Source organism: Balearica regulorum, chromosome 2 (assembly GCF_011004875.1).
Source record: "Balearica regulorum gibbericeps isolate bBalReg1 chromosome 2, bBalReg1.pri, whole genome shotgun sequence".
NCBI lineage: Eukaryota > Metazoa > Chordata > Aves > Gruiformes > Gruidae > Balearica > Balearica regulorum.
This window is the reverse complement of record NC_046185.1, coordinates 95,967,764-95,995,221: the sequence shown is the minus strand read 5'-3', so window position 1 is coordinate 95,995,221 and position 27,458 is coordinate 95,967,764. Positions and strand designations below refer to the sequence as shown.

General features: G+C 40.6%; 2 protein-coding genes across 2 annotated transcripts in view; one reads left to right on the top strand and one right to left on the bottom strand.

Moving 5' to 3' along the window:
• Nucleotides 1-554: 554 nt before the first annotated feature.
• On the top strand, nucleotides 555-24,569 carry TXNDC5 (thioredoxin domain containing 5). Its single transcript, XM_075744990.1, has 10 exons — nucleotides 555-851; nucleotides 5,813-5,962; nucleotides 8,693-8,798; nucleotides 10,084-10,180; nucleotides 12,514-12,629; nucleotides 14,884-14,970; nucleotides 17,722-17,862; nucleotides 20,707-20,789; nucleotides 23,690-23,819; nucleotides 24,426-24,569. Exons 1-10 carry the CDS (start codon nucleotides 619-621, stop codon nucleotides 24,546-24,548), a joined length of 1,266 nt encoding a protein of 421 aa, XP_075601105.1. The 5' UTR covers nucleotides 555-618; the 3' UTR covers nucleotides 24,549-24,569.
• Nucleotides 24,426-27,458, bottom strand: part of BMP6 (bone morphogenetic protein 6) — a 94,699-nt gene continuing 91,666 nt past the window's right edge. The window contains exon 7 of the mRNA XM_075744991.1: nucleotides 24,426-27,458. Coding sequence (XP_075601106.1) covers nucleotides 27,309-27,458 — 150 coding nt within the window. The 3' untranslated portion in view covers nucleotides 24,426-27,308.

The following is a 27,458-nucleotide window of genomic DNA, read 5'->3' as shown; positions in this document are numbered from 1 at the left end:
ACACTGCTGTGACCGGAGCATCCCCCAGTAGTGCCAACACCCGGCCCCTTCCCTCAGAAGCAGGCGGGAAGTGCAGGACAGGAGAGCCAAGGGATGGAGGAGACCTCTTCCCGGCTGGGCACGGCGCTGGGGGGTTGGGACCCGGGCGGCAGGGCTTTCTCCCAGGGGCACAGCACCCTTATTAACTGGGTTAGAACCACCCTGCCTTTTTTTTTTTTTATTTACTTTAAGGAAAGCGTCATCACGGGGTGTGTGGGGGTGTGTGTGTATATATATATATGAAATGTAACACTTATGATTATTTTTATGATAAATTTATATATATAATATGGAAATATAAAATTAAATATTAGATGTTACACATAAATAATATAGAAGATATATATTATTATTTTAATTTTTTTTTTTACATTTTTTTATTTCCATTAAGGAAGGGTCCAGAGGCTGCGGGTGCGTGTGCAGGGGATGCCCGAGGGCCCGGTGCGTGTCCGGGGGGAGGCGGGCGGCAGCGGGCGGGGGCGGGGGCCGGAGCCGGCCCGGGCGGGCGGGGCGGGGTGGGAGGGAGGGAGGTGGCAGCAGCCGCCCGGGGTTTTGGCCGTTCGCTTTCTCGGCACTGCGATGGCTCCGCTCGGCTGCGGACCGGCCTGGTGGCGCCTCCTCTCCTTGGCCGTGCTCGGCCCCGTCCTCTGCGGCCGGCCGGGACGGGCTGAGCCGGAGCCGGGCCCGGGCCCGGACGCGGGCCCGGCGGCGGAGGCGGACCCGGACCCGCACGGGCGGCACCTCTACAGCGCGGAGATGCTGCGGCACGGCGCCGCCGCCGCCCCCCACTTCGTCATGTTCTTCGCCCCGTGGTGGGTATCCGGAGCGGCGGAGCACGGCCCGGCACGGCCAGGCGCGGCGCGTTCCTGCCCGCCTCTTCCCCCGTTGACGTGGCGGCGGGAAGCGGCCGGGCCGGCGGCGGGGGAGGCCTCGGGGTCGCGCCGCTCTGATCGCCAACCGCCGGGGCCGGGCCGCGCTCCTTCCCCGGGGGTGGCGGAGGGGGACACGCGTTCAATGGCAGCCGGGGTTGCGGAGCGCCGCGCCCGGGAGGGGCGGCTGAAGCCGAAGCCTCGCGTGTGCCTGGCCCGGGCCTCCGCGGCCGTGCTGGCCCTGTCGGGGGCTTCAGCCGGCCCGGGCCAGGCCGCGGTAGCCGCCCCCTTTCCCGAGGGCCCGCGGCAGCGGGGTGCATGGGCACCCGAAGCGGCCTCGCCGGCGTGGGTACCCGGCAGTGCGCCCCGCGTGGGGCCTGCGGGTGAAGCCGCTCCGCCGGGCGGTGAGGAGGCGAGCGGGGGCAGCCTCGGTACCGCTGGGGCTCTGCTGGGCTGGAGCCGGTCCCCGGCGGCTCTCCCTGTCCCTCCCCGGACTCTGTTTCACATCGTTCCTCAAAGAGACCGAGAGCGTGCGGCCTCTGTGTGTGGGATTAGTTGCGATTTGGTGATTGTCACTTACCCTGTGCCCCTCAGTCTCACAAATATTTTCATTGCAGAAGTTATGTTCTCTTTGCAACCACGAAATTTAAGGATAAATTTGCAGTGAAAACAGTGTAACGATAGTGCTGTGTCCCTGAGGCTGCAGGAAGCTGCAGCAGAGCTGGAGAGTTCTCAGATTTGCAAGAGACTTACTGAGCTTTTTGTCCTGGACTGGTACGTTTGACACAAGAATAGTTGAGAGGGAGAACAGGGCTTTGCTGGATGTTATGGCTGTCAGGAGGACAGTATGTCTCATCTCTAGGCCTTTCTAGTGACTGTTCATATTCTTTTTGCTTTGTCTCTTCCCCTGCCCTTTTTTTAGTGACTTACTGATACCCAGTAGAGGTTATTGGGAATTTTGTTGCTAGGGTTGTTTGTTTTTTCTCCAAGTTTTCTTAAATTTAGATAAAGTTAAGAGAACAATGTGTCCAAGTTATGTTTTGATCCAAAGTTATCTGTTGGTACACTGTGCCATTTAGGCATACGTGAGTCATGACACTCTTTGAAATCAACAGCAGAAAAGGATTTCCTTTCAAAGCTGAGGAACTACTTTTTTGGTTATTAACATCAACTTGTTTATGCCATACAAAAATGTTAAGCAAAACCTTGAAAGAGCAGATGCTTTACCTTTGTTCTCTGAAGATGACGAAAGTGGAGGATGCCTGACTTGCTGGTGAAGGACCTTTGCCTGACCTTCTGTAAGGCCTCAGAAATGCCCGTGCAGAGCAGGAGTGCTTCTGCTCTGTTATCTTTTCAGGTGATAATGTCTGTGTCCAAGCTTTGACTGACTTTCATAGACATCCCTAAAACCAGATGACTTTTATCTTGGCGCAGTCCTCATAGGAGACCCTGTGCCAAATGGGCTGTTGCAGAGCCCAGTGTATGCTGCGCATCCGTAGTGTGCATCAAAGACAGTGCTGGTCTTGCAAACTTGGTCCATGCTGTGCCTTTGGGAGGGCTGAGGATCTCCGCCCAAGTCAAGCATGTGGGAGATGTGTCATTTCCCAGACTTGTTGCAGCTTCTCTGGACATTCTTCTTCACCCTTAGCAAACCTCCTCCAGATCTCTGGGTCTTGGCTTGAGGGCCCTTGGTCTGGATTCCTGGCAGGCAGCAACAGAGCCAGGTTTCAGGTCCAAGGGGAAGAGAAGGACAAAGGGAACATCCAAGTACCTGAGGGAAGTGCTTATACACACTAGTAGTTTTATCATCACCGGGATCAGGCAGCAACCTTACAGCCCTGGAGTCTTTATTAGAGCCTCTTGCCCTATTCCTAGGTGATGCAGTAATGTGCTAATCTCCTAATGCTTCTCACAGAGGCATGTGTTTTGGCACTGCTCCCCACAGTTACACGGGAGAAGCCTAGCAAACAACCCAACCTTCAGCCTTTCAGATTGCTATGGATGCTGCTAATGTTGCATTGACAGTGCTACCAGTAAGAGTTGGGTTAGAGCCGACATAACTCTTCTCTTCCAGATTCTTGAAACCAATGTTGCTGAGGGCCTCACTCCCAGACAGCAGCGGTACACATGAGGTCCTATGTTTGTTTCAAATATTGTAGGCTACTCTACAAAGACAGCATTCCAAGTCATTTGCCATCAGATATCTAATATTTTTGATCGTCAGGCTGTCCCTCTTGGTAGCTACACTTGACAAGGGACAGAACCATGAGCAGGCTGCTCTCTTGGTGGTACTAGATATTCTTAAGATGTTGGCCATGCCAGTTGCTGGTCTACAGAGGAATGAGGTTTCCCTGATTCTGTAGTTGGAAGGAATCTCAAAAGAGTAGTTTCATTGCATGATTTTGATTGTTACAGATCTTCTCAACATATGTGGTCTCTTGGTAAACCTCAGGAAATCCACTGAGCTGAGGCAGATTTGATCACCAGAGTTTGTTGCTGTTGAATTGAATTCTGTTGACTGGATTTTACCTTAGCTGGATTCTTTTGTCCAGAGTGAGACTGGTCCTGTGCTGCTTGTACCGTTATACCTGTCTATCTCAGGGTCTACCAGCATTTTTAATTGGATAATGATTTGTCCTGTATCTTGCTGTAGAGCTGCCCTTGCTAGCTGCAGACCTCAAACTCAACTGGTGGCCCCCAGAAATGTCTGTGTTCTTCACTGACTGCAGAGGGCTTCTCAGTAACTGCAGTTTTGACATATACGGTCCTTATGTACCTTTACATCTCTTCTTGTTGTGGCTTAGGAAGTCCGCCATCCAGTTTTCCATATCAGAAATGCTGATGCTGTGGGAGGAGGACTGACCTGTCAGCGTGAGGTAGAGCAGCCTGGTACACTATATATACTACTAGAGCAAAATAATCTCCAGGCACGAACACTTGTGGCACACAGTTGCTCAGAGTTAAAATGGGCAACCTGTGTGCAAACTCTTACAAATAATATCCTTTCAGCCATACCTCCCGATTTTAGTGGTATACAAAAAGAATGGTTTTGTTTTGCTTCCCCCCCCCCCCCGCCAGAAAGGTGGATCTTTCCTATGGCCTTGTTAGTTTCTTTTGAATCTTCATTTATGTTTGTAAACAGAGATGATGAATGCTTGCCCCTTCCTAGCCCCTGTAGAGAAGGAAGAGCAGGGCTCCTCATTGATGCCCAGGTCTCCACCATCCCCAGTGGTGGAACTGGCTGCTTTTCCAGCCCCACTGACGTCATGTAGAGTAGTAGCAATGAAAGACTGTGTAGGTACATGGGGCTAAGGGAACCGTGTGATGTTGCATAGTCTTGCTCTCTTTATTTTTTACTTCTCTGGTTTTATATATTCTTCAGCTACACCTTATGAATTTCAGAAAAAAGTATTTTGGGGACTGTCTTGTACTTCCTTCTATGTAATACTGAATTTTTTTGAAAATCAGGAATGACTAAGTAGTTGATTACTGATTGAGCTGTGAGCATTTTTCTTCCAATTTTAGCTCATATATCTGAAGAAGTAAGGGAAGGGGGAACTTTGTGTATAGCAGAGATCATGTTGTTAAATATGGACAAGGCAGCTCTGTTCTGTGCTTAAAAACCAGCAAGTTAATTACTTGAGATTGCCTTACGTGGTTTTCCATGCTCTGTTCCTTAACACCAGTCAGTATTCATGCAGTGTTTTAAGTCCCTGCAACTGCTTGGGGAAACGATCAGGTAATCCAAAATCCTCCTCTTAAGTCAAGCTCCGTGAACGAGTTGACTATGGAGGAACCTCAGTCTGAAGTTAAATATTCAAAGAATATTTAATTTTATTAATCACACATTGTATCTCTTCGCCATGACAATTCAGAATAAGATCATATGGGAGGTCATATTTCCCCACACAGTGGGAGTACGTGTGACCCACTGCAACTGACTGTAACAGGACCGTATTAAGGTCAGAAGACATTTTTTATATTAAAGTAAATCTCAAGGTTTGGGTTTTTTTTTGCTCTAATTATATCAGAATACCTGGAAAGGTGTGAATTCATGCAGGTTTTCTATAAGTGGACTGAAAATGTATAAGTGAAACTGTTCTAAATGGGAACATCTTTCTCCAAAGTCGTAATGATGTTTTAATTGTTATGTACAAAGGAGACTGTTAGGTCATGCCAAGGGCAATAACAGCTTTCGTACTGTCAGGTTGAGAATGTTTTCTGTTAATCCAATTATGTATTTTTAGATGTCCTGGAGAGTTGGCAAAAGCAGCCATTAAAGAGAAATGAAAATCCATTCCTTAAAATTTTTTATCGTAGTTACCGGAATAAGGTATTGCATAGAAAAACAATGAGAGGAATAATAGCCATTTTCTACTTCTGGTGAGCTGATGTTGAGAAACTTTGTTCAGAAATCAGTCCTGATGTCTTTCATGATTCACAAGTTACAATTCCTGTGATGCATGCAAGTGGCCTTACAAAGAGGCTAGAAACCTTTATCTTCTTACCTGCTGCTAAAATATAGTGTTTTGAAACACTAGAGCAGAAAGCAAGCTGGACAGCCTCACAGGATTTTTCTGGAAAGCTGGAAGGCTGAGAGTGTGTTTCTTAATAACCCCATTAAGTTCAAGGTGTGTTTAGTAGGCTTTGTCGTGTAAAAATATACTAGCAAGAAGTTCTCATCTCTTGACGATTTTTACACGAGATGCGTTTGCAGCGTCCTATGATACTTAATAGTATTCACTGTTGCTTAGTGTAACAGTGTTCGAGTGTAGAAGATTTTTGACTTGACTATTTTTAAATTTATCAAAGTCTCTGACCATTCTGCATATGCCTTTCCATAGATTCATTCCCCTCTAAACATGAGCCACTATTAAGCAAATACCTTGTTCCTTCTGTCGCAGGTGTGGACATTGTCAGCGTCTTCAGCCAACTTGGAATGATTTGGGAGATAAATACAACAACATGGAAGACCCACAGGTCTATGTTGTTAAAGTGGATTGTACTACAGATACTCCTCTGTGCTCTGAATTTGGCGTCCGAGGATACCCTACGTAAGTATAAAAAGATGTCTGCTCCTATTTCTTTCTTTTTTAGTTTTCCATGATCCTCTGCCGATTTGTTGAAGCTAACTTCTAAGCTGCATGTTTTGGTGGGTTTCTTTATAGCCCCTTGGACCTCGTATGTTCATTTTAAGCCTTTTTACCATGTTGCCAAGTATTGTGTGATACATGCTGCTTTTACTCTTTTTTTTTTTTTTTTAAATGAACTGTTTTATGTCTTGGAAGATGGCTGTGTTTAAATGAAGTCCAGAATTGTCCTTCTCTTTTCTCTGACAGTACCTCTTTCTCAAGCAACAGTACATTGTACAGCTGTGATATGCATGATAGAGCTGGTCTCTGGTAACAGTACTTTTAAAAATAACTTATCATAAGTTCGTCAGTATACACTGTACCATTCATTATTAATGTATAGGTGATGTCTTAAATTTTTGAGTGAATTTGGTGCTCATAAAATGATAAATTAATAGCATCACTTAGCATAGTAGGGGTGATGTACAGATTTTTCTAGGTAATTTTGCTTATATTAATCTAAGAGAAATTAATTTGGAGTTTAAGGGTGTTAAATTTATCCTGTTATAAAGGATATATGCCTTACTACCTCAGCTTTGGTAGGCAGAATGCGATCTAGATTATCTTTGAGAGGTCAGCCTGGCTAGTGCTTTTAGGTTAGATACACGTGCTCCCTTTTTAGCTGCCAAAAAGTAGCAATGGGATTTTTTTCACTTGTGTATTCTTTAAAGCTTCTTGGAAAAAAGGATGGGATGCTTTCAACTGCTTTACTAATTACTTACCTTAGTGGGATAAGTGGAGAATGTTGTCTTCTGTAGCCCTTCCACAGCCTGCTTTTTTCAGTTTCCTTCCCTTTGCTTACTTTGTCTAGTGTTACTGTTGACCCCAGCAACTGCCTGAGCTTGACCTACGCTCCTGGCTGCACCCAGTTTGATACAGATGAGTGTGACTGAGTAGAAGTTGAGAGTTATAAATAGCAAAGTCCTTGTTGAATGAGGAATTGTTCTTAAGGGCAGTTTGTGGCTTACTTCCACTAGAAATACCAAGAAACAATGAATATTTCAACTCTATTTTAATATCCCCAAAAGCAAGCATTGGTTGTCTTTAGATATTTCAATAAATTATATTGTGGTGCTGTTCCTTGTAAAATAGAAAGAGTGGCAGAGATTTTGAATAAGAAAAAAATGAATGGATGTGTAATTGCTTCCCGTCCCTCTTTAAGGTCATTGGGTATCTAGGAATAGTTAGTGCTCACTTTCATCTGCTTGAAAAGTACAAATGATAAGGTAGTCATCTGCTAGTTATAGAAATACAGATCAAGAGGAATTCATAATACCAATTTTTTTCCTGTCTGAGTCAGTTTTTAACTAGCCTGTTTTTAAAAACCTCCAGCGATGGAAATTTCACAGCTTCCTCAGGCACAGAGGGAATGTCACAAGTCCAGGATGGCTTCATTCCCTTTCCATCGCCCTGAGAGTAAAACTGGCTGAGCAGGTCCCTGCGCTCATTAGTACAGTTGTCTCAGGATTATTTGGTGCTGCAAAATACTCTCTCAACTGAACTAGAGAAAACCTACGCTGATTTGAAGAAAATAATGGTACAGCTGGCTCTTTAAGCTGATATTTTTTTTTTTTTCTTGTTACTCTTCAAAAGTATTGCCATGAGGTGCATTTTAGCTGTTCTTCTGTTTCTTTTTTTTTTTTTCCTTGTTATTACAAAGTTGTGTTTTGGGGTTTTTTTTTCCTCAAAAAAATTTAGACTTTCTATCATCACAAGAAACATTCAAGAAAAGGCAGTGGGAGCTCCTGTCTCTTTTGAATGTATTTGCATTTTGTGGTTTTTCAACTCTTTCATATGTTCATTTTTTTCCAACTGGGGAACAAGAAGAGAGAGAAAAATATTTCAAGAGAAAGAAAAAGCAGTACAAAATGACAGCTTGGCAAGGGGAACTGAGGGCTAGGTGACAGTAGTAATTGAAACTATGATTAGCTTTAAAAAAATAAGACTAGGTCAGAAGTCAATATTGCCCCTTTACCAACTATATTTCCAATTTTAACTTAAATATTTAATAGTAGAAGCTTTAGGTAGTTTAGGAAAAAGCTTTGATAGCAATTATTAAATGTTATAATCATGAAGTCTTGAATCCCTACAAGCAGTCACTTACCTCCTTGTCCTATTGACTTGTTTCAGCATGGTTTTAATCAGTTTAATACCACATGAAAAGTCCTACATTCCAAGAGCAGTCAGGGAATGAAACATGAGAAAGAAATTCCTGGGAAGATAATCATTGGATATTTTTCCTTTGGTGATGGAGAGAGTTGAACAAAACAAAATTGATGCTTTTTGACAAACTGAAATAGGATTCATAGGCATAATGAATGATTAACCTTAGAACTGAATACTGCAATGTTTTATTTGCTCTTGCTTATTGATCACAGTAATATTAGGCTGTGTTGATTTTTAACATGGTATTTCTTTTCACGATTTTTAAAGTCGCCTGTAAAAGCTTACATGGGTATGAAAAAGTGTCCTAAGTTCTAGCCATAACCCTTTAAGTTGAGGGAGATGCCTGCTGCTGATTTTAATAGTCAAGAGAGCCGTTACTGCAGCCTGAGCTGCATTGCTGTGGGTTAGCAAAGCGTGTTAGCTTTCAGACTGTGTTTTCTGTGTGAAAATTTTTGCCTCACTCTTTTCTACATTTTGATCCTTTAGCCTAAAGCTGCTTAAACCGGGACAAGAACCTCTGAAATACCAAGGCCCTAGGGACTTCCAGGCACTAGAAAACTGGATGTTGGAGAAACTAAATGAGGAACCATCTGTAAGTGAAAAGGAAATAAGAAAAGGAAATATTCCCTTCTGCAGACTTGCTTATCTATCAATGCTATAGGTTAGGTTTCATTTTCCAGGAGGAAATCTGCTCCTGAGAATAAAAGTCAGGTGGCAGTAACAATATGGAACAGCTTCCATGAGAGTCAGAATAGTAATTAAAACTGTCACCCTGTGACCTGCCCTTTGTTTCCTGTATTTAAAACTACAGTACATAATGCAGTTTTTAATGTTTAGCATTTTGACATTTTAAGATACAATTCTTTGGGTGGATTCAGTTGACACCTGTAGGCCATGTTTCTAGAATAAGAAAAGCGATTTAGCTATAATATGTTATAAGTTGCATTTGTGTTGGGCTTAATTACCTCTCAAAGCATGGATGCCATCTTTAGCTCAATTATTATCTGATAATGTTGTAGCCTAAAGAAAGAGTTTAAAATAATCAGTTAGATAAGCTAATACCATCACTCAGAAAACCCTTGCATTTAGGGGTAACACGTATAGTAGCCAAGCCTTGCCTAAAATTAAATTTATAATTGCTGTTTCTAATCAAGATAAAGCTTCAGTGATCGCTGAACCGCAATTAGAACATGATTATATTTAAACATCTTTTAAATAATTAATTAATAAACATTAAATGCTAAACTATTTTAAGACATGTACTTTGAGGTTTTTAAAAAATTCTTTCCAGCTCTGACTCTAGTATCTAGAAAGTAGTTGCTTGCTTTTGCTGAAGTGCCAGTGGGTTTGCTGCAAGTTATACCTATAAAGTGTTTCCTCTTTTCCCATTGTTGCTACCTCCATGGAGCTATTAGGTCCCTCTTTCCTGCATTAGGGGGGCGGAAAAGAGCTTTTTTGCTAGCTATTTTTAAATAGCCCAAAGACCACCAAAACTGATGCAACGGCAGATGTGGCTGATGCGTGATGCCATGGAGGATCTGTTATGTAATCTAAGTGTATTAATATATGGTGGTGTGATGAATGCCATAGCAGTTACTGTGCTCTGTGACTATACTGCAGAATGGTGAAAGACTGTTATTCCAGTGACTGTGATAGCTCTTTTCTGTGTGGTAGTCTTTTTCACATTTTGCTTTCAAGTAGTTGTTTGTTAGGAAATATTAGATACTGAAGTGAGGTTAAATAAGGGCATTGCTTTAGAAATTTAAAATTTCAGAGTACAGAGTTTACAACACTAGAACAAAATGGCCTGATACAGGAATCAAATATTGTGTATTTACTGTACAAGACAAATAAAAGTTAATTTTTCTCATGAATAGGATCCAGAATCTGATGTGGAACCACCAAAAGCCCCTGAACCTAAGCAGGGAATGTATGAACTCTCATCAGACAATTTCAAGATGCACATAGCAGAAGGTAACTAGTTTTTTTCATAAGCAAAAGGTACTTGCTTACAGAAACATCAGTAACAGAAACTCTGCAACAGAAATGTTAGTTTTCAAGGTCCCTCCTTCCCACTTTTATTTTCCATTAACACCTAGTGAAAGACGATGAAACTACAGACTGTGTAAAAAAAAAAAAAAAAAGTAGTAGTTTAATTACATATAGCACACCATGAGAAAGTTTAAGAACAGCACTCCACTCAGAAGGTAGTAAAATTAAGGCCCTAATCACATGGAATAAGCTAGTGGGGCTTGTGCAACTAAACTTTTTTCTGTAAGTTCCTTGCTCAGTCACAGCCTTGCCACTCACTTTGCGTTTTTGCAAGTCCCATTTCCTCTTTCCCTCGGTGTTGACTTGTTCTTACTCCTAGGCTGATCTTCTGGATAAATATAATCCACCCGCTTCCTCCTTACTGCCCCCATCCCACTCCAGTCTGGCCCCTTATTTGATATTGTTTAGCTTCCTTCCTCCAGGATTTAATGTGGGCAAAACACTTCACCTCAGCTTGGATTTTTTTTTAAAATATTTTGTCTGGAGGCTTTAAAATTGATACCTAACATGGGAAATTTCACCCCCCACATGGCGGGTTTTTTAGAGAATGAGCAAGAGCTTACAGTGCAAACTTTGGGCTGCTGTAACAGATGATCCTGCCATCTCTATCTGTTTTCCTAAAATCAAAGACCAGATTAAATTAACTATCTGTGCCCTTGTGATACCACCAGTGAGGTAAATACTAGAGCTTCTTAAAGTAACCATTAACTAAATAGAAATATTTTCAAGTGTGAAAGACCATTTTGTGCAGCTAACTTAAAATTTCCCAGCCTGTGTGGCTTAACACAGAATTACATCAAAATTTTTCATGGATTCTTCTCTAGGCCATCAGGGAGATGCTAAGCATTAAACAACTTTACAGTCTGAGAAGATAGTTTAGTGTATGTATAAATGTTTTAATATTTTTACTGAAATGTTTTTATTTTATATTCATTGCCATTCATAGAGGAGACACTCTCATGGCCATATCTGATGGTTGAGCAGGTTTACGATCATCTTTAAAGCTGTTGTCCTCTCTTGACTTCAGTTACAAGAAGTTCAGTGCTTAAATTTAGCAGGAGGCTTAGCAGTTCCAGCTGGAAGGTTGACTTTTATTCTTGAAGTGCCCCTTTACCTTTTTGGTGCTCTAGGCAAAAAGAATTTAATTTTTTTTCTATTGGGGAGGAGAGTATATTAAAGAGTATGTGGTATAGAATAGATGATTTTGACTAGATGGTCTTATTCATTCATGAGAAATTTCAGTTTGCAGTTTACTTGACCAAGGCAAAGCATGTGAATTAGCTTGAAAGTATTCCTGGTGCAGAACAGGCAAGTTCTACTACTGCAGTTTATGTTTCCTAGTTATTTTGTGACGTCTTTCCTCTGACCTTCTTTTGTGAACAAGCTCTCAAACTAGAAATGAATTCTAGTAATATCAGCCCCAAAGCAGTCTTCAAAGGATGATGAATAGTTCTATTAAAAAGAACTTTTCTCTAGTTGCTGGCATTTCCTTTAAACAAATTTGATTTTTTTTCCTCTTCATTTAATGAAGTTCATTTTTATTTTGTATTAGCAGAGCCTTGCCTTGATATGTGCAAAAGCATGCAGCATCTTGAATTAATAGTAATCTTAACTGAAGGAAATTACATATTCTGGTACTCTGCAATTAAGATTATACTTTTAAACTGAACATCAATAGGACATAGTACGGAGACTCTCCTGTCTATAAAATGCAGCAAAAATCTACTAAAGGAAGCAATTTTTGAATAGTTGACGTGAAAATACAAAGAGCAGGGCAGAAAAAGGAGAATGGAAAGCTTAACAAAATTATTTAAGTAGTTCATGGACTTAATGCAGTGATGTTTCCTAAGAAAAGTTTAAGTTGAAGTCTAATACTTACTTTCATTTATACTGTTATAAATACATTTTCCTTAGTTGTTCTTTCTACTCTGTAATAGGGCAAGTGATTGACACCGTAGAATTAGACATTGTAGTAAATGGTTAGGTTAAAAATAAGAGGTTTAATATCTCATGGCTTGAGGTTTTGAAGCTGTTTGGATTTTTCAGGGAAATTGGCAACAGTGTGGAACTGCATCCAGTATTGAAAACCTAATTGCTCAAGTGTTCTGTCCTGGCCTTTGATTTGCAGTGTTTCCTATCTTTAACTCATGAAACAACATGATAAATTTGCAGTCTGAGATTAGTACCTGGTCTTTAATTGAAGCCAAATTTATTCCAAGTGAGTTTAATTTTTTTTTTTCTCTTTGACTTAAAAGGTAATCACTTTATCAAATTCTTTGCCCCTTGGTGTGGGCATTGCAAGGCTTTGGCCCCAACCTGGGAACAGCTGGCTCAAGCCTTTGAGCATTCAGAAACTGTCAAGATTGGCAAGGTAGGCGAAGTGCTCTTAATCTGAAAAATGTGTGTTGTGTGAATGAATATTTCAGCCAAGTACCATGCTATTTGTGCTGTGATTTGCAAATAACAGTTGTTTTGTTTGTCGCCTCTTAAATCCCTTTATAGTCACAGTTCCTGTTTTAATTTTGAGATGGTTATCTCTTTCTTGCACATCCGGTAGTTCACTCTGTTTTGAAGAGCTATGGCTATTTCGTTACAGTGACAGGACTCCCTTATTTTAAGCCAGGACTTGTTAGAAACACAGCTAGCTCCCATGCTTCAGAGTTGGGAAAAAGTCTAATACTTCAGATGCAGGGAATAATGTTTCGAGATTTGTTTTTTGTTATGCTTCCCCTCCATCAGAACTTGATAGACTTCAGAATTTATTTTGAGTGGGAAAGTGACTTCCAATTTGCTATTTACAGCATTGGCTTCTTTAGCAAGTTTCAGACCTACAAAGCTCTTTATGATGAGTTATTTTTCCTTTTTTTTCCTCTCTTTTTTTCTCCTCTTTACCCCCATAGAACCATAGAACTAGAGGTTTCAGGGGGTCTTCCACCTTAAAAACTGATATCTTGTCCTGCTTTACTATTTCCCTTAGGGTTGATTACCAGATTCTGTGGTGTATTTACCATGGGAGCTTGTTACTTGTACGTGGAGTGACTTCTTTGCAGAGGTATGGAGGTGGTCTGGCAATTGCAGTTACTGGCTTTATTTGCTGACCCATACCTAAGTCCAGGGGGCTCATGATGTGAATCCCTTTGTATTTGCCAGGGGTGGATAACTGACTGGGCTCAACTTCCATATCCTTAAACTTTCAGAGTGGTTCCAGTGATCTGAAAGACTGCGTGACCGTTAGCAGCGTTGTCAGTCCTGCAGAGGGACAAAAACCCAGCTGTCTCCTCTGCTGCTGCCCTCATAGTGCTTTCAGCTTTTACTAGGAGTGATGAGCTTGGCTTCTTTTTTTATTATTATTTTTGGTTTTATTGCTTTGAAAATCTGCTCATTCAGATACACTATAGATGTACGGAGCAGGTCAGCATAGCTGAACTTTAGAGAAGACGTATATATACAATTTTGAGACTTGGTGGATATAAAATTAGATTCCCTCTGAGAATAAAATATCAGAGGCTATTGCTGCTTTGATAGTGTCTTTACCAAATGCTGCATCTGCTGATCTATTTTTTTGAGAACTTGGAATGCTTGCTGTCTGATAAAATCATTGCTTAGCTTAAATATCTTCTTGAAGTTACCATTCTTGGTTATCCAGAGAAAATAAACAAAAAATTTCCAAAATTTCTGTTTTATTCAGTTGTCTGTTGTGTTCATAGTTGCTATTACTGATATTTGCTATTTAATACAGCCACTAAGATTTGTCTTGACGCCTAGTCAATTTTGTGTAACTGTATACGTTATGAAACTATTTGAAACATGTCTTGGCTGAGATTGTAAGTCTGTAAGTAAACAGCTGTTTCTAAGAAGGTTGAATCATGACCTTCATGTAATCTGGAGGAATAGTGTCTTAAGAGCAGCGATACCTACGACAGGATTCTGTTTAATCTTTACAATTGATCTTCAGTGATCTGGAGCAAAGTGTTTCTAATGCAAAATTCTAAATCCAAGTGCTATCTCGAACAAAGGCTCCAATGCTTAAGTTATCTTTTTTTTTCCTCTGCTTCAAAAAAGATTATAAACTGGTAACTTTACAGATTGGTTTATGACATACTAGAATCACATGTTGCTGTGCACTTGGAACTTCCCTTGGACCAAAGTCAACTTGCTAGCTGTTGACATGTCTTCTGAAGTCTTTAAAGAGTAGTCTTTTCAAAAATGTATGAGCCAATATATCTTCACTTTAAAGCTCTCTCACATTAGCGTTTTGTGTCTTACTGTCCGTGCAGTGATTTTATTAACTGACAATACCAAGTACTTGTTTTAATTGGAATATTTAATTATGTCTTCATTGTTCTTTGTTACTACTTCCTTCTATCCATATCTCCCTCCCCAATGCCTCCTAACAAAAAAAGGCAAACACACACCAATTACACAACCAAAGCACTATTTGGAAAGCAGATTTAATTGTTCTCAAGACAGTACTTGGTACTGAGTTTTGCCAAGCCATGCGTTGCTAGTTCCTGTATAAGGGAAAGCTATGATGATTGTTGTATATTTATTTTATGCACTGAATGGCTTATGTTGTGTATTTATTTTATACATTGAATGGTTTATATTTTTTTTTCAAAATGTAGGTCGACTGTACTCAGCATTACGAAGTCTGCTCTGAAACCCAAGTTCGTGGCTATCCCACGCTCCTCTGGTTTAGGAATGGTGAAAAGGTGAGTCTGTGAGCTCAGCGAAAGATCAGACCATTTTTTTCTGAATAATACTCAGACTATGTTTGCATTCTGGGAAAAAAAAGATCAAGTGGGCATGTAGGAAGGTCTGCCTGTGAGACAAAAGGATGTTGGAGTTTCAGCCTGGTACTGAACCTACATCCACAGATAAAAGTTAAAACTTTTTGCTCTTTCTGCTCTGCAAGTAACTGGTGTGATGTTCATAAATCTGTAAGCAGTACGTCCAATTATTGTGTAAGAGAATCCTGAGTGTACTTTTCTCTAAATACGTTACTTCCTATGGAGCACAAAAACATAGATGAAATAGAAATAATAAAAAATTATGTAATTTTCACAGTGTGTATGTGAACGTTCTCATCTGTAAGTGGTGCCTATCTGCTGAGTGATGTCTGAGTGATGCAAATTTTCTTTCTTATAAATCTGAACACTTCATGTGACACTGAATGAGAGTTCTGTGGGCCTAGTTGACATTTTTCATTGTAGCAATTCAAAGAATTACAATATTCTGAAGTTACGGGGAAGTAAAATATTTATAAATACCATGTACATGAACAGCAGCAAATAAACATATTATAAATAGTAGTGTTACTTACCATATGTTTTACACTTTCAAGATAAATGAAATGTATTAAATGGATATTAAAAACAGGTCTGCAAGCAGAGAAACCCAGGACTCCTCTTTCAGCTCTTACCCACTAAGTTTTGGGGGGTTTTGGCTCTTTGCCCCATTCATCTTGCATTCCTTTTTGAACATCTACCGTATCAGAGATGTAGTTTTGCCACTCAGTCCAGGTTAGTGGCTGTTGCTTGTGGCAGTTTTCTGGCACTCTAAAGAGAAAGTGGCCATAAATACATACCAGTGCCTGGGAGGTTTGGTGTAAGCACCCTTATAAGATCAGACACTCCAAGGAATTTAAATGAAGCAGCACCTGGATTTTTGAATCCCAACCTGAGTTGCACAGGAGATATATGGCCTTGTTACTGCTTGAGCAGCGGTGCTGGCATGTTAGAAGCAGAACTGGAAGCTGAGGGAGTGCTCAATTCAAACGTGGTGGTATGCCCAAGGTTAGAGGTGCTTTCAGTTAATTCAATTTTTGTCTCTATATGGCATGAGTCTGAAAACCAGGAATTGTTCTGCTGTTTCTCCAGAATGGTTTTCCACCTGCTTTATTTTTATTTTTCAAGTAGCTACAGATGGCAAGATACCTTGCCACAACCATACTATCTTGATCTAGAAAAGTTAGCTGTGTTTTTTCTCAACAAGCCGCATCACATTTTTTTTTTTTTGACCCTTTGTAATTATTTAAGTTTGAGTTGCTTGGAGTAATTTGAATCAATAGTGCAGGGAAAGAAAAAGATCACTGTTGTATTTGGTAAAGTTGAATCGCAGCCATTAGTCTGAACAATGTATTTCTGTTGACATCAAACTGGCTTTTCTCCATTGGCAGTGTGATATTCCCTGGTGGAATACTGCCACCAGAATCGCATGTTCCTTCGTGGGCTGATAGAATATATTTAAAACAAAACAAAAAAACTAACCACAGAACAACCCCAACAACTTTCCAATAATTGGACCCAGAAATTCCTGGAAATCTCTTGGGCTGCTATTATACTGTTCAATAAGGGGGAGGAGGAGAACTGCTTCAGCCATCCAGCATTGTTGTCCATAATACCATCATCCCCTTTGTCATAACTGAAGTCTGGCGTCGTACCATCCCTCTTGGTTAGATGCACCAGAAACCCTGGGAGGAATGACGGGGCTCTGACCCTGCCCTGCTGAAATGGATACAAACAAGCAGGTGCAGGCTTCTTCAATCATCTTAGATTAATTCCTTTGTGATTTAGACCCAGTGTGGGGAAGGTGGCTGTAGTTACAAGTAACATTATGAATGACAAAAGAAGGAAAATGTGTGGAAAGAGTTCCAGAGTTGTATAGGAAATAGTTGCAGAGGTGTTTGTTCTTCCTTCCAACGTATGGAAGATTGTATGCTGTTTCTTGAAGAGTTACTCCTCATCTGAGAGAGCAGATACATCTTGTAGCCCAGACCTGATGGGACTGAAACTCAAGAGTTTTATCCAAAGTGGATATGTAGCACCTCAAAGATACAATCTCTCTTTTGAACAGAGAAATTAGTACTAATTTTCTCAGAGAGCGCCAAGGGCAATCATGCAAGATCCAGTTTGGAGATGGTCAGCAGTGGATTTGAGACTCAAAACTGCTCAGAGGTGCTCTGATTTCTTGTTCTCTGGAGTTGTGAAAGTACCTGAGATATGGGAAGCGTCTAAGGCAAGCTGTGGCTTCTTGAAGATGTAGCTGGTTGGGGAGTGTACTTGTAGGTTCAAAAATATGACTTAACTTTCATGAGAGTGGTGAGAGTATTTTATTGTTCCTTGCCGTAGCGTTAGATTCAGAAAAATAAAACCTTGAAAATGCTGGCTAGAGTGAGAGATGAAGGTCAAAGTGGAAAAGTTTCTAAAATTTGTTGCTATGTTTCTAAAATACCTTTCATTTCAAGGAAATTTTAGATTATTCGCTCTTGGTACAGAAGAATCTATGGCAAATCCTGATCATGTGGTGTGAATCGGAGGTTTAACAAACAGATAATCATATTTATTGTGAATATGCTTGCACTTGGCAATCTTATGTTTTGCTGATAATTATTTATTTGCTGATTACTTATTTGCTGGATTAACTGCACATAGACATTTGCACGAACTCTTTGTTAATTGTAGGGTGACCAGTACAAAGGGAAGAGGGACTTTGATTCCTTAAAGGAATACGTGGATGCCCAACTACAGAGCTCTGGGAAAGAGCCACCAGCAGATAAACCTGCCGAAGCCCCGCGGCCACCTGCAGAACCCACCCGTGTTGAGGTAAGTGCTCCTGCACTCTGCAGCAGTGTGCAGGAGCCTGGCCAGGTCTTCCATGTGTTTCTCTTTCTGATAGCTTGACAATTCCTAATTTAAACTGTACCAAATACTTTCCTGGTTATTTTTTTAGTAATTAATGAGTGGAATAAGACCATAAATCCTAGTTTACTAACCTGATGAATCAAAGAAGGAAAAAAACCCCACCAATCTGGCTTCTTTTTTCATGGTTGCAATAAGTTGTTTAGATAGAACGCCATATACATGGTCATTTTTGGTCTGCGGAACTGCTGGCACCTCACGCTGTATGACAGCATATTTTGTCACTATGGAGATGAACGTTTTGTGCAAGATTCTTGCTTGAACCCAGGAGGATGGTGCACGCTGCAAAGCCACTAAAAAAAGCCAGGGTCCTGTACTTAACAGACTGTCTGCAGAAACAATAAAAAAGCAAAGATCATGAAGACTGATCTGAATTTGTCAAGGTAATGTGTCCTGGGGCAAGAAAACTCCTCAGGTTTGGAGGCTTATTCTAATCCCACTTGTAGGAGCTACAAGGGTTATGAATGTTGCCAGGGAGTTGGCAGGACTTATCACCTTTGCATAGTTTTACTTCATGTCATTTAGTTTTCTGTGTTTTTTAATCACTTTGGCATTTCATCTGCCTTTTTTTTTTTTGAAGCTGAATGTAAAATGGGTGAGGTTGAGAAATGACAGATGGTTTTCAAGCATACTTAGTCTTCAAATGTGGAGAAAACACTTCCGCCCAGAAAATAAGGGATGGTGATTTACACTTGTTCGTGAACTTACATAATTAAAAAGCATTAATATTATTAATACAAATACAGTTTAGATGCACTTTCTCACAGGTGACTATTACCCTTCCCATCTGAGTTTTTCAGCAGGGATTACTCATTTTACATAAAATGACTTACCAAAAGTGATGCTTGATGTGCAATTTTAATATGCCTCAAATATTTTATTCTGTTTTAAATTGACCTCATAGTTGGAAGATCCTAACAAGCTGGTGTTAGTACAATGCAGAAAGTAATTAGTCATCTTTCTATTTTTAGAGAAATAACATAAACCACATGTGATGCAAATTCCCACTTATGCCTTGCTTGCACCAGCACACATACAAACAGGAAATGATTGTGGGGGGATTTTTTTTCACCAAATAATAGTAGACACAGTGTAGGTCTAAACTTTGTCTTTGCAACTTTACATCACAGCTTTGGATGCCACCGTTTCTTGGTCACTCACCTGCAGACACCTTGATTCTGGTTTTGTTTTCATGAGTTTTGAAACAAGGGGCTGGGCCGTGTTGCCAGCAAACGCTGACTGCTTTTACCATCAGCAGCAGCCCACAGCTGGTACCACGGGCAGCAAAAGCAATGAGTTCCCACTCCAAATTTGTGTCCCAGTGTTGAGCCCCTACGTGGATTCCCTCAGGTCTTAAATGGGCCGAGTACTTGCCGGCCCTTTCACAGAAGCTGTATTTTTATGTCCATGAGACTTCTTTCCTGCCAGATATCACTGAAATGACTCAAAAATTATCCAGATAGATTAAGGAAGAGTGACCAGCAGATGCTCAGATTATGGGATTGCATAAGATGTCTTAAGAAACCAAGCTAAAATTGAACTGATACTAAACTTATTTTTTGATATTATATAGTTCACATTGCTATTCTGATAGCAATCTACAGACCTTTGAAATTTGTTTTACTGTGTGGATCGTGGGGAGGATGCCATTTATGGGGTTTTCAGATTTGGTATCTTAGATGGTAAATAATGGTTGGAACATCTGTTTTAGATAGCCATTTAGGAAATTCGGAATAGAATCTGTATTTACTGATAATTTTTTCTTCACTTGATAATTTGTAATTATTAATTAGAAAGTATAATTTCTAATTTTCAAATAACTTTTTAGACGTAATAACACTTGAACTTAATGGAATAACTTAATTTCATGAACTAACATTTATGGTAAATGTACCTTTAATTTGTAATTTCAAGTTTCTTATTGGCTTCTCGTCATAAAACTCTACTGGGTTTAAACTAGAATTGGTAATACTATCAGTGATGCTCTTTGGTTTTGTTTTGCTTTCATTTGAATTTGAAGCTTTTATAGGTATAAGATTTATTTATTTATTTTTAATACCTCCTACCCTTAAGGGTCTCTCACACACACACACACAAAAAAAGTTTGTTACGGTTCTGTGCTCTCATGCAATGTATGAGACTGCCTATAAGCAACGCACTATCCTCCCGTCACTCCCATCCCATTGCTCCTGATGTTATCAGAAGTAAAAATTCCCCCGCCACCCGTGCGAGTGTGGCATGGTGATGTCCTCTTGACAGGCAAATATGTGTTTCTGGTAACAGGGTTTTCTATGTGTGCAACACAGGGATATAGCAGAGGGAGAGCAGCTGTCAAGACATCACTAGTATGCCTTAATTACCTCATTAAACTCTCAGATGGCTGTTACGTGCTTCAAGCCAACTCCTCTCAGGGTTGATCCTTGAAATATTTGCATGACTGTGTATTAAAATGAAAGTGATTTTTTTTCCAACTGAAAATTTGGATACAGGCAAATGCCCTGAACATAGGGATGTTTTGTTTCTCCGATTATGGATGACGTTCAGCATGAAATACGCATTTCTCTACATCTAGGGGAGGAAGGCAGCTGAGGGATAAAAGTGAGGTGTGCTGCTGCTACTCTTGTTTATGTTATCAATAATAGTATCTTTTCCAGTTTGAGTTTCCCTTTCAGGTAGCTAAGAGCTCATTTGGCCGATGTTATATATACAAAAAAGTTTTTACTCTTTTCTTACTTATTTTTTTAACAGGCTGCAGTGCTCTCTCTCTCTGAAAAAGATTTTGATGCAACCATTGCTAGGGGGATCACCTTTATTAAATTCTACGCTCCATGGTAAGAAGTTTGCACCGGTGGTGGTGGTTGTTGTTTTTCAGGATTATTGCTGGTCTAAGCTGCCAGTGCATTAGTTGCTGTAGGTCTTTGACTTGTGTGTAGTGCTGTATTTGTTGTCTGGATCTAAAACATGAATTAACTGAAGAATGGATGTGTTGGCAAGAGTTAGAGCAAAAAAGCTGAATCTCTTTCAGCTTTCTTGGGATCCCTCTCTGTGGAAAGGCTGACAGAGAAGTTTTACTATGATGTCAGCCTCCAGGTAGTGCTGGGGAACAGGGAGAGTGAAGCTTTCTTTGTAGGCTTAGTGTGCTCCTATCTCTTGATTAGGGTAAGGTGAGCGGAGCGTATCACCAGTGTTGAGAAAGAACGTGCTGGCTTTGGGGCCCTCTCCTGCCACAGCCAGCCTCTCTTGGAAGCCTCATTTGAGCACCTGGGAATTGGTACAGACTGTAGAGCTATGGATATTTTCCACCTTTTCTTACTGTTTCCCTTCTAAGAAGAAAAAAAAAAGGTTTTAAATTTCTATCTCTGCAAACTTCTCAGGAAATTTGCATGCCATCTTTCTCTTCCATTGCCCAGTCTCTTAGCCAATAGAAGGAAGTGTAGAGGGAGAGATTGAAATTAAGATGTATTTCACTATGTGAAAGATAACACATCTCTGATTTCATCACCAGCCATCCCATTGATACGGTATATAAAAAGATCTTTTGTTTGTGGGGGTAAAAGGTCACCATTACGAAGCAACACAAGCAAATGCAACCCATCTTAGTATGTGCTCAGGAGTATCAAAATATTGCAGCTTAACTTTGACAGTAGGCATGAATGTGTTTCTTATTGTAGGCAAGAAGTACCAGGGAAAGTTTTGGTTTACATAATCTCAATGATGCAGTCTTTTCCAGTGTTGTCACCATTTTTACCACAGTATGGTTTGCTGCTTGAGAGCCACTTCTATGCTCTGAACGATCTGCTTTTGGATCTGGGCAATTATCTGCCTCCGCTGTGTTAAGAAATACCCTGCTCATATATACGCACACGTTTACTGCTCTTTCTTCACTCCCTTTGTCCTTTCTGTGCAGTGTGAGGGACTGAGATTGAATCCGTGCCTGTGCTGCTACTATGCCACCAGTAGAACTGGCTGGTAAATTCAGTTTACACTTGCACGAAGCAGCTTCTAGTCCGATTTCTGAACCCAGGGCTTGTTGATACATATGTAGGAGTCTGAGAAGTTTTTTCTGGAAAAGTTTGAGATAAAGAAATGCTCCCTTTTTAATCAACTTTTCTTAGTAATACTGCACTTTAACCATCTCCTCGTCTCGTGAGATTCTAATTGGATGCTGCTGGATCTCACAGGTGTGATCAGTGGTGGATGCCAGGCTGAGAAATGGTGGTTCAGGATGCAGAGAGTCAAATTCTTAAACCAGTGTGCGCTCCCTGGCTGCAATGTTCAGAAAGCCACCATTTAGGAAAATATTTCCTGTATTTATGTAGCTGGTGGCCTAGCTTTAGCTCTGAAAGTCAGGCTTATGTATACAGTTGTAGTGCTGTGCATATAAATGACTTTTTTTGCTTCCAAGTGGATTAATTTATGTAGGGCTCAGCAAACACTACTATGTTGCTTGCTAGTTCTGTCTTTCAGTTAGTTTTGGATAAATATTAATGTTAACTTGCATAGTAAGCATAAAATCATTCTGGTCTAGTAGTTTTTGTGCCTGGTCAGAAATGCTTTTATACTGTCACTGTGTATTAACAAGGTGGTTTAAATATACACTGGCTCATATTATGAAAACTTTTGCAGAGACATCTCTATTATTTTTGTAAATGCCCTGGTCCAGCCTCAAGGCAATTACGGGGCTGTTTTAATAACCCAATTAAGGTGCAGCTGGGTTAGAATAGAATGAGCAATGCAGCTTGAAAGTCTAAAGTGCTTTGGGAATTCTTCCTGAAGGTAATACGGAGTTCAAGTTATGAACTTGGCTAAGCCAAGTTCAAAATACAAACAAAATTAATACTTTACTATAGTTCCTGCCATTTTACAGTATCATTTTCTCTCTTGACACTAGTGTTTCAGTGTGTATACTCTGTGGACCACATTCTCATGTTACTGCAGAGATATAAGGGAATAAAATAGAAAAAGGCTTTTTGGTGTTATTGATGATGTAACTGGAATGATTCTCTAATGCAAATCAGAATAGGGCCTGATTTTTTTTTTTTTTTTAAATCTACTAAATGAAGCTTACTGACTATCAAACAATTCCATTGTGGATCTACCTGAAAGTGGTGGTTAAACTTCATAGCACCTTCAATGAAAAAGTGCATTGAACTACTGGAGTGTTCCTTAAAAACAGAATCTGTGTTGACAAATGCCTCTATTAAAATTGAGTTTCCAGCATCAGGAAATGCTGCATTGGTCAAGGAGGCCATTAGGAACTGGAAGAAATTTAGTAGCAAAATTAAAATCTCATTTAAATAATTAAACTTGGGCTATGTACCTTTAGTGTAACTGGCATATGCTACCTTAAAACTTGATTTGTACTACAGACATTCTATGCCTTACTTAAAACATGTTTGTTTCTAAGCAATCTTCTTTTTCATTTAAATATGCTCGGTGCTCGTCTTTTTGGCTTCATATTCCTCTATAGGGTAAAATGTTAATGCATCAACATCCAGAATACCATTCCAGATGAGACTAACAAAGGCCAGAAACTACTTCAGTGCTTAACTTACGTAAAATCATTCATTTTCTTAGCTCATTTACTGACATAATAGTGCAAGGGAGCTGGAGGGCCAAATCCTTGGGGGATAGGAAAGGCAGCTAGTTAAACTTACAGCTTTTGCAGTGAGACAGTAGAGATAAACTGGAAGGTGTATCTGCTAAACAAATCTCTCCCTTTTGTTTCTAGGTGTGGTCACTGTAAGAACTTGGCTCCAACTTGGGAGAACCTTGCCAAAGAGCAATTTCCAGGTTTGACTGATGTCAAAATAGCAGAAGTAGACTGCACTGTGGAACGTAACGTCTGCAACAGATTTTCTGTAAGTGTGAAAGATCTGAAATGAGTGGGATAGTATTGTGTACCAAACGTTATAGGCTCTAGTATCCAGCCGAGCCGGCTGCTGCATTGCGGGTGCCTGGTGACAGTGCAGCTGTCTTCTCCATTAGCCAAAAAAAAGCAGCAGTTCAGACCAGCATCTGGTGACACTGTTTCTTTCCTAGACTGTTTGTTCAGACTTGGTCATTCTCATTGTTGGATAAAGCTGAAGTAGTCCCTAATTTAAGCAGCATCCCTCTGAAAGCACCAAAGCAGTCGTGTGGTAGCCAATGCAAAGTTCTGTCCCTAGGGAAAAAAAAAAGATGGCTTTTGGTGCTGGTAGGCAGATAACCGAAGACAGAGCTGGAGCCCCCATTCCCAGCTGCTGATGGAAGAGCCTAGAGGAACATACAAACGTTCAAAAATTGCAGATTGACATTGGAAGTTCTGGTGTGGCGTTTGGTTTTTTTTTTTGTAATTAAAACGTCTTACAGTTTTAGAGGGGTTTGGTGACTTACTTTTCAGAGTCAGGTAAATAGAAATGAAGAACACCAGTGAGTTTGGCCATTAGTAACAAGTTTCCTTTTTTGTGTGTGTGTCTCTTTTGAAGGTACGTGGTTATCCTACACTTCTGCTTTTCCGAGGTGGAAAGAAAGTCAGTGAACACAATGGAACAAGAGACCTTGAATCACTGCATAGCTTTGTCTTGCGTCAGGCAAGGGATGAATTGTAATAAAAGTCTGGATGCTCCGTCCCTGGCTGTCTTTGTACAGTAGCTGAGGGATTTCAATCATTGCTAATTTTCAAATGGGGGGGGGAGGGGGAGATGGGGATTGGGGCACTGTTTTTGTTTTTCGGAAATTGAATGTACTAAACATTGGTATCTTCCCTCTGTGTGTGTGTGTTAAAGACATGGTACCCTGTGTATGAAGGAAAACTAACAAGTAGTTACTGTGCAAATTGAGAATATTTTCAGCATTGGTAGTATTACTGCATTTCTGCGTTCCCGCAGTGAAGTGTAAATGGTTTCCTTTGAGACTAAAATACATTAAGAAAAACCAACTTAAGGGCACCAGTAGAATATTTTTGCCTTCAGGTTAGATTTGGCTAAAAAGTAATCCTTACAAACTGTCCGCCATTATTAGAAAGGTGAAAGCTGCAGCTGTGTTGAGTCACTTTTGCCTCTACAACTGTACTTAAACCCTATTTGTCTTAATATGACTGCTGGTTAAGAAATGGAGAGTCACGGGAGGTTGAAAACGCACACACCCCTTTGGAAGATACCAGGCCAACATGAGCTGGTTGTTTCCTGTTAATCCTCTCAGCATGGGAGGTCTAGCCATAATGAAAGTGATGGTACTGTAACATGTGCCTGAACATTTCTGATTCCCTAGTGTACATGCGTCAGGTGGATTTTCGTAGGCTGCTTCCGTGCAGCTCCAGAGGAGTAACTATGCTCTTACTTCTACAGAGCCAAAGTGAACAGGCGCTATTATAGCAGCTCTGTTTAATATTAAATGATCAGTTAGACTTCAGAGCTGACGACATGTGTTTCCTACCCTCGCCTGAATCCTGACTTTGTGCTGACCTGCTCCTTACTCAGTACTTAGAGAACAACAAGTAGTACAGTGTTTAATTGTTTTTTTTTTCCTATTCGGCTGTTCTACAGTAGGGTAAAATAGTTCCCCACTCTTCTTGAGCCTTAACCTTTTTCCAAGCTGTAAGCATTGCTAAGTTTGAAGCTAGGACCATGCACTCAGTGGTGCCTTGGATTACAATATGGATCTGTTCTTTGGTGCATAAGATGTTCCATGTTAGACATAATTGAAAGCCAAAGAATGTACACTGCAGAGACTGTCACAATACAAAGATAACAGCAAACAGAAGACTGAATTCTGCTGTCTCGTGCACAGAAACTCGTGGAATGAGGATGGCTACGGCTAATTTGACTAATCCGTCAAGATTCTGCTTTTTGTCCATCATATGGAGTAGGTTAGGTTTTTTAACAAACAAAAGGCAAAACAGCAGTGAACTTTTTTAAATCAGTGAATTTCTCCTGGTACTTCACTCCACTGTCTGTCCAGAACTTTTGATTCTGTTCAATCTAAAAATGTGTAAGGGTGAAAAAGCCACAGTGAAAGCTAAATGTTGTACTGGCAGATGTATTAGATCAATGTATATACTTCTGCCTTAAAAGGAAGCCTTTATTGTCACGTTTTTAACAACTTTCTAGTGAAGCACAATCTCATGAATTTCTTGTATAAAATCAAAGTGGTACAATTGTTTACACTGAGATTTTTCTAAATAAAACCTTTTTAAAAAAGCAGTCTTTCTATAAATGATACAGCACAATGAATATACAGTGACAAGTGCAATAAATTATAGCTTGTATTTACAAGAAGCCTTTTAAATGTAAGAATTAGAGGTAAGTGCATTTAATACAAGTTTAATATTGAGCAAGACCATTTGCTGTTAGCTTCTGCTAGACAAACCGTGGCTACACTGTGAATGTATCCTTTATGCCAGTTTGTTAGTTGCGTGAGTTGAAGGGGAAAGGTTGGCCAAAGACTTGCATATGTTACTGACATTTCATCTTCCTGTAAATAAATTGTCCAGCTAGAGAATGAATGGCCCCTAAACTTTTACATCTGAATTACAGCTGTAGAAGCCTTCTGACTTCCTTCCTGGGCAAGTGGTAGTAGATGGGGCAGCTCCGCATGGAGAGTGGAAGGAAGTTGCATAAGAACAAGTCTATAGAGTTATATTGCTCAGTGAAATAGTGAACTGGAAAGACCCATCAGGGTCTGAGTTCATGGTAGTGTTTCTAACACAGGGTGCAGCCAAGCCACCTTATGCTTGCTGGATCAGACTTAAGCTCTGCTTGGAGAATAAGAGAACTGAAATGTTTGCTTTGGCACAATTTAAGATGCTTACTGTCATGACAGATTTCAGGAGGACACTAACAGTCTAGGTGTGGTAACTGGTCCTTTGAGACAAAAGGCAATTCCTAACATTAGGAATTTTCTATTATCTTGTACAAGATGCATACTTTAAGTCTGAAGTGCTAACACCACTTTCTTTAGCTTCCCTATCTCTCCCCTCATCTTCCCCCTCCCCCCACCCCAAAACTCACTTGTTTTGGGTGTTGGGTACCCATCTGGTGGAACTGCAGCACACATCCAAGCAAGGGCTAAGGCCAAGCTGCTCTGCAAGATTAAGACTGTCCCAGCCAAATAAGGCGCATGTGGACATACTGCTGCTTTGCGTGCCCCGGCTCTGCAGAGCGTAGGGTCAGGCTGTAAGAGGTGCAGCGGTTTGCTCACGCCCCAGTGTGTGGTCCCCACACCCCTTACTCCCACAAGGCACGTACGTGGTGTTCTAAAAGGTGGTTCATCAATTTATTTTTTTTTTCCTCCAAGGTCAGGTAGTTCATGAAAGCGTGGAAGGTAGTACGGAAGTTCATGGTAGAATCACAGAGTCTGTGTGAAGACTGTCAGTGACACCCACAAGCTCTTACTACCATATTCCTGTATTTCTTCAAGATTACGTTAGAATTATCATCGAAATAAAGAACAGATATGGCATTTAGTTTGGTAGGTGCACAGCATGGTTTGGGAACGTAATCGGGATTCATAAGATGAAC

Bases quoted from the DNA above. Each gene is read 5' to 3' on its own strand.
- TXNDC5 (XM_075744990.1), top strand. From the start codon at position 619: ATGGCTCCGCTCGGCTGCGGACCGGCCTGGTGGCGCCTCCTCTCCTTG. The intron at 852-5,812 runs GTGGGTATCCGG...CTTCTGTCGCAG, and splicing joins GTCATGTTCTTCGCCCCGTG to GTGTGGACATTGTCAGCGTC. The intron at 8,799-10,083 runs GTAAGTGAAAAG...TCTCATGAATAG, and splicing joins AACTAAATGAGGAACCATCT to GATCCAGAATCTGATGTGGA.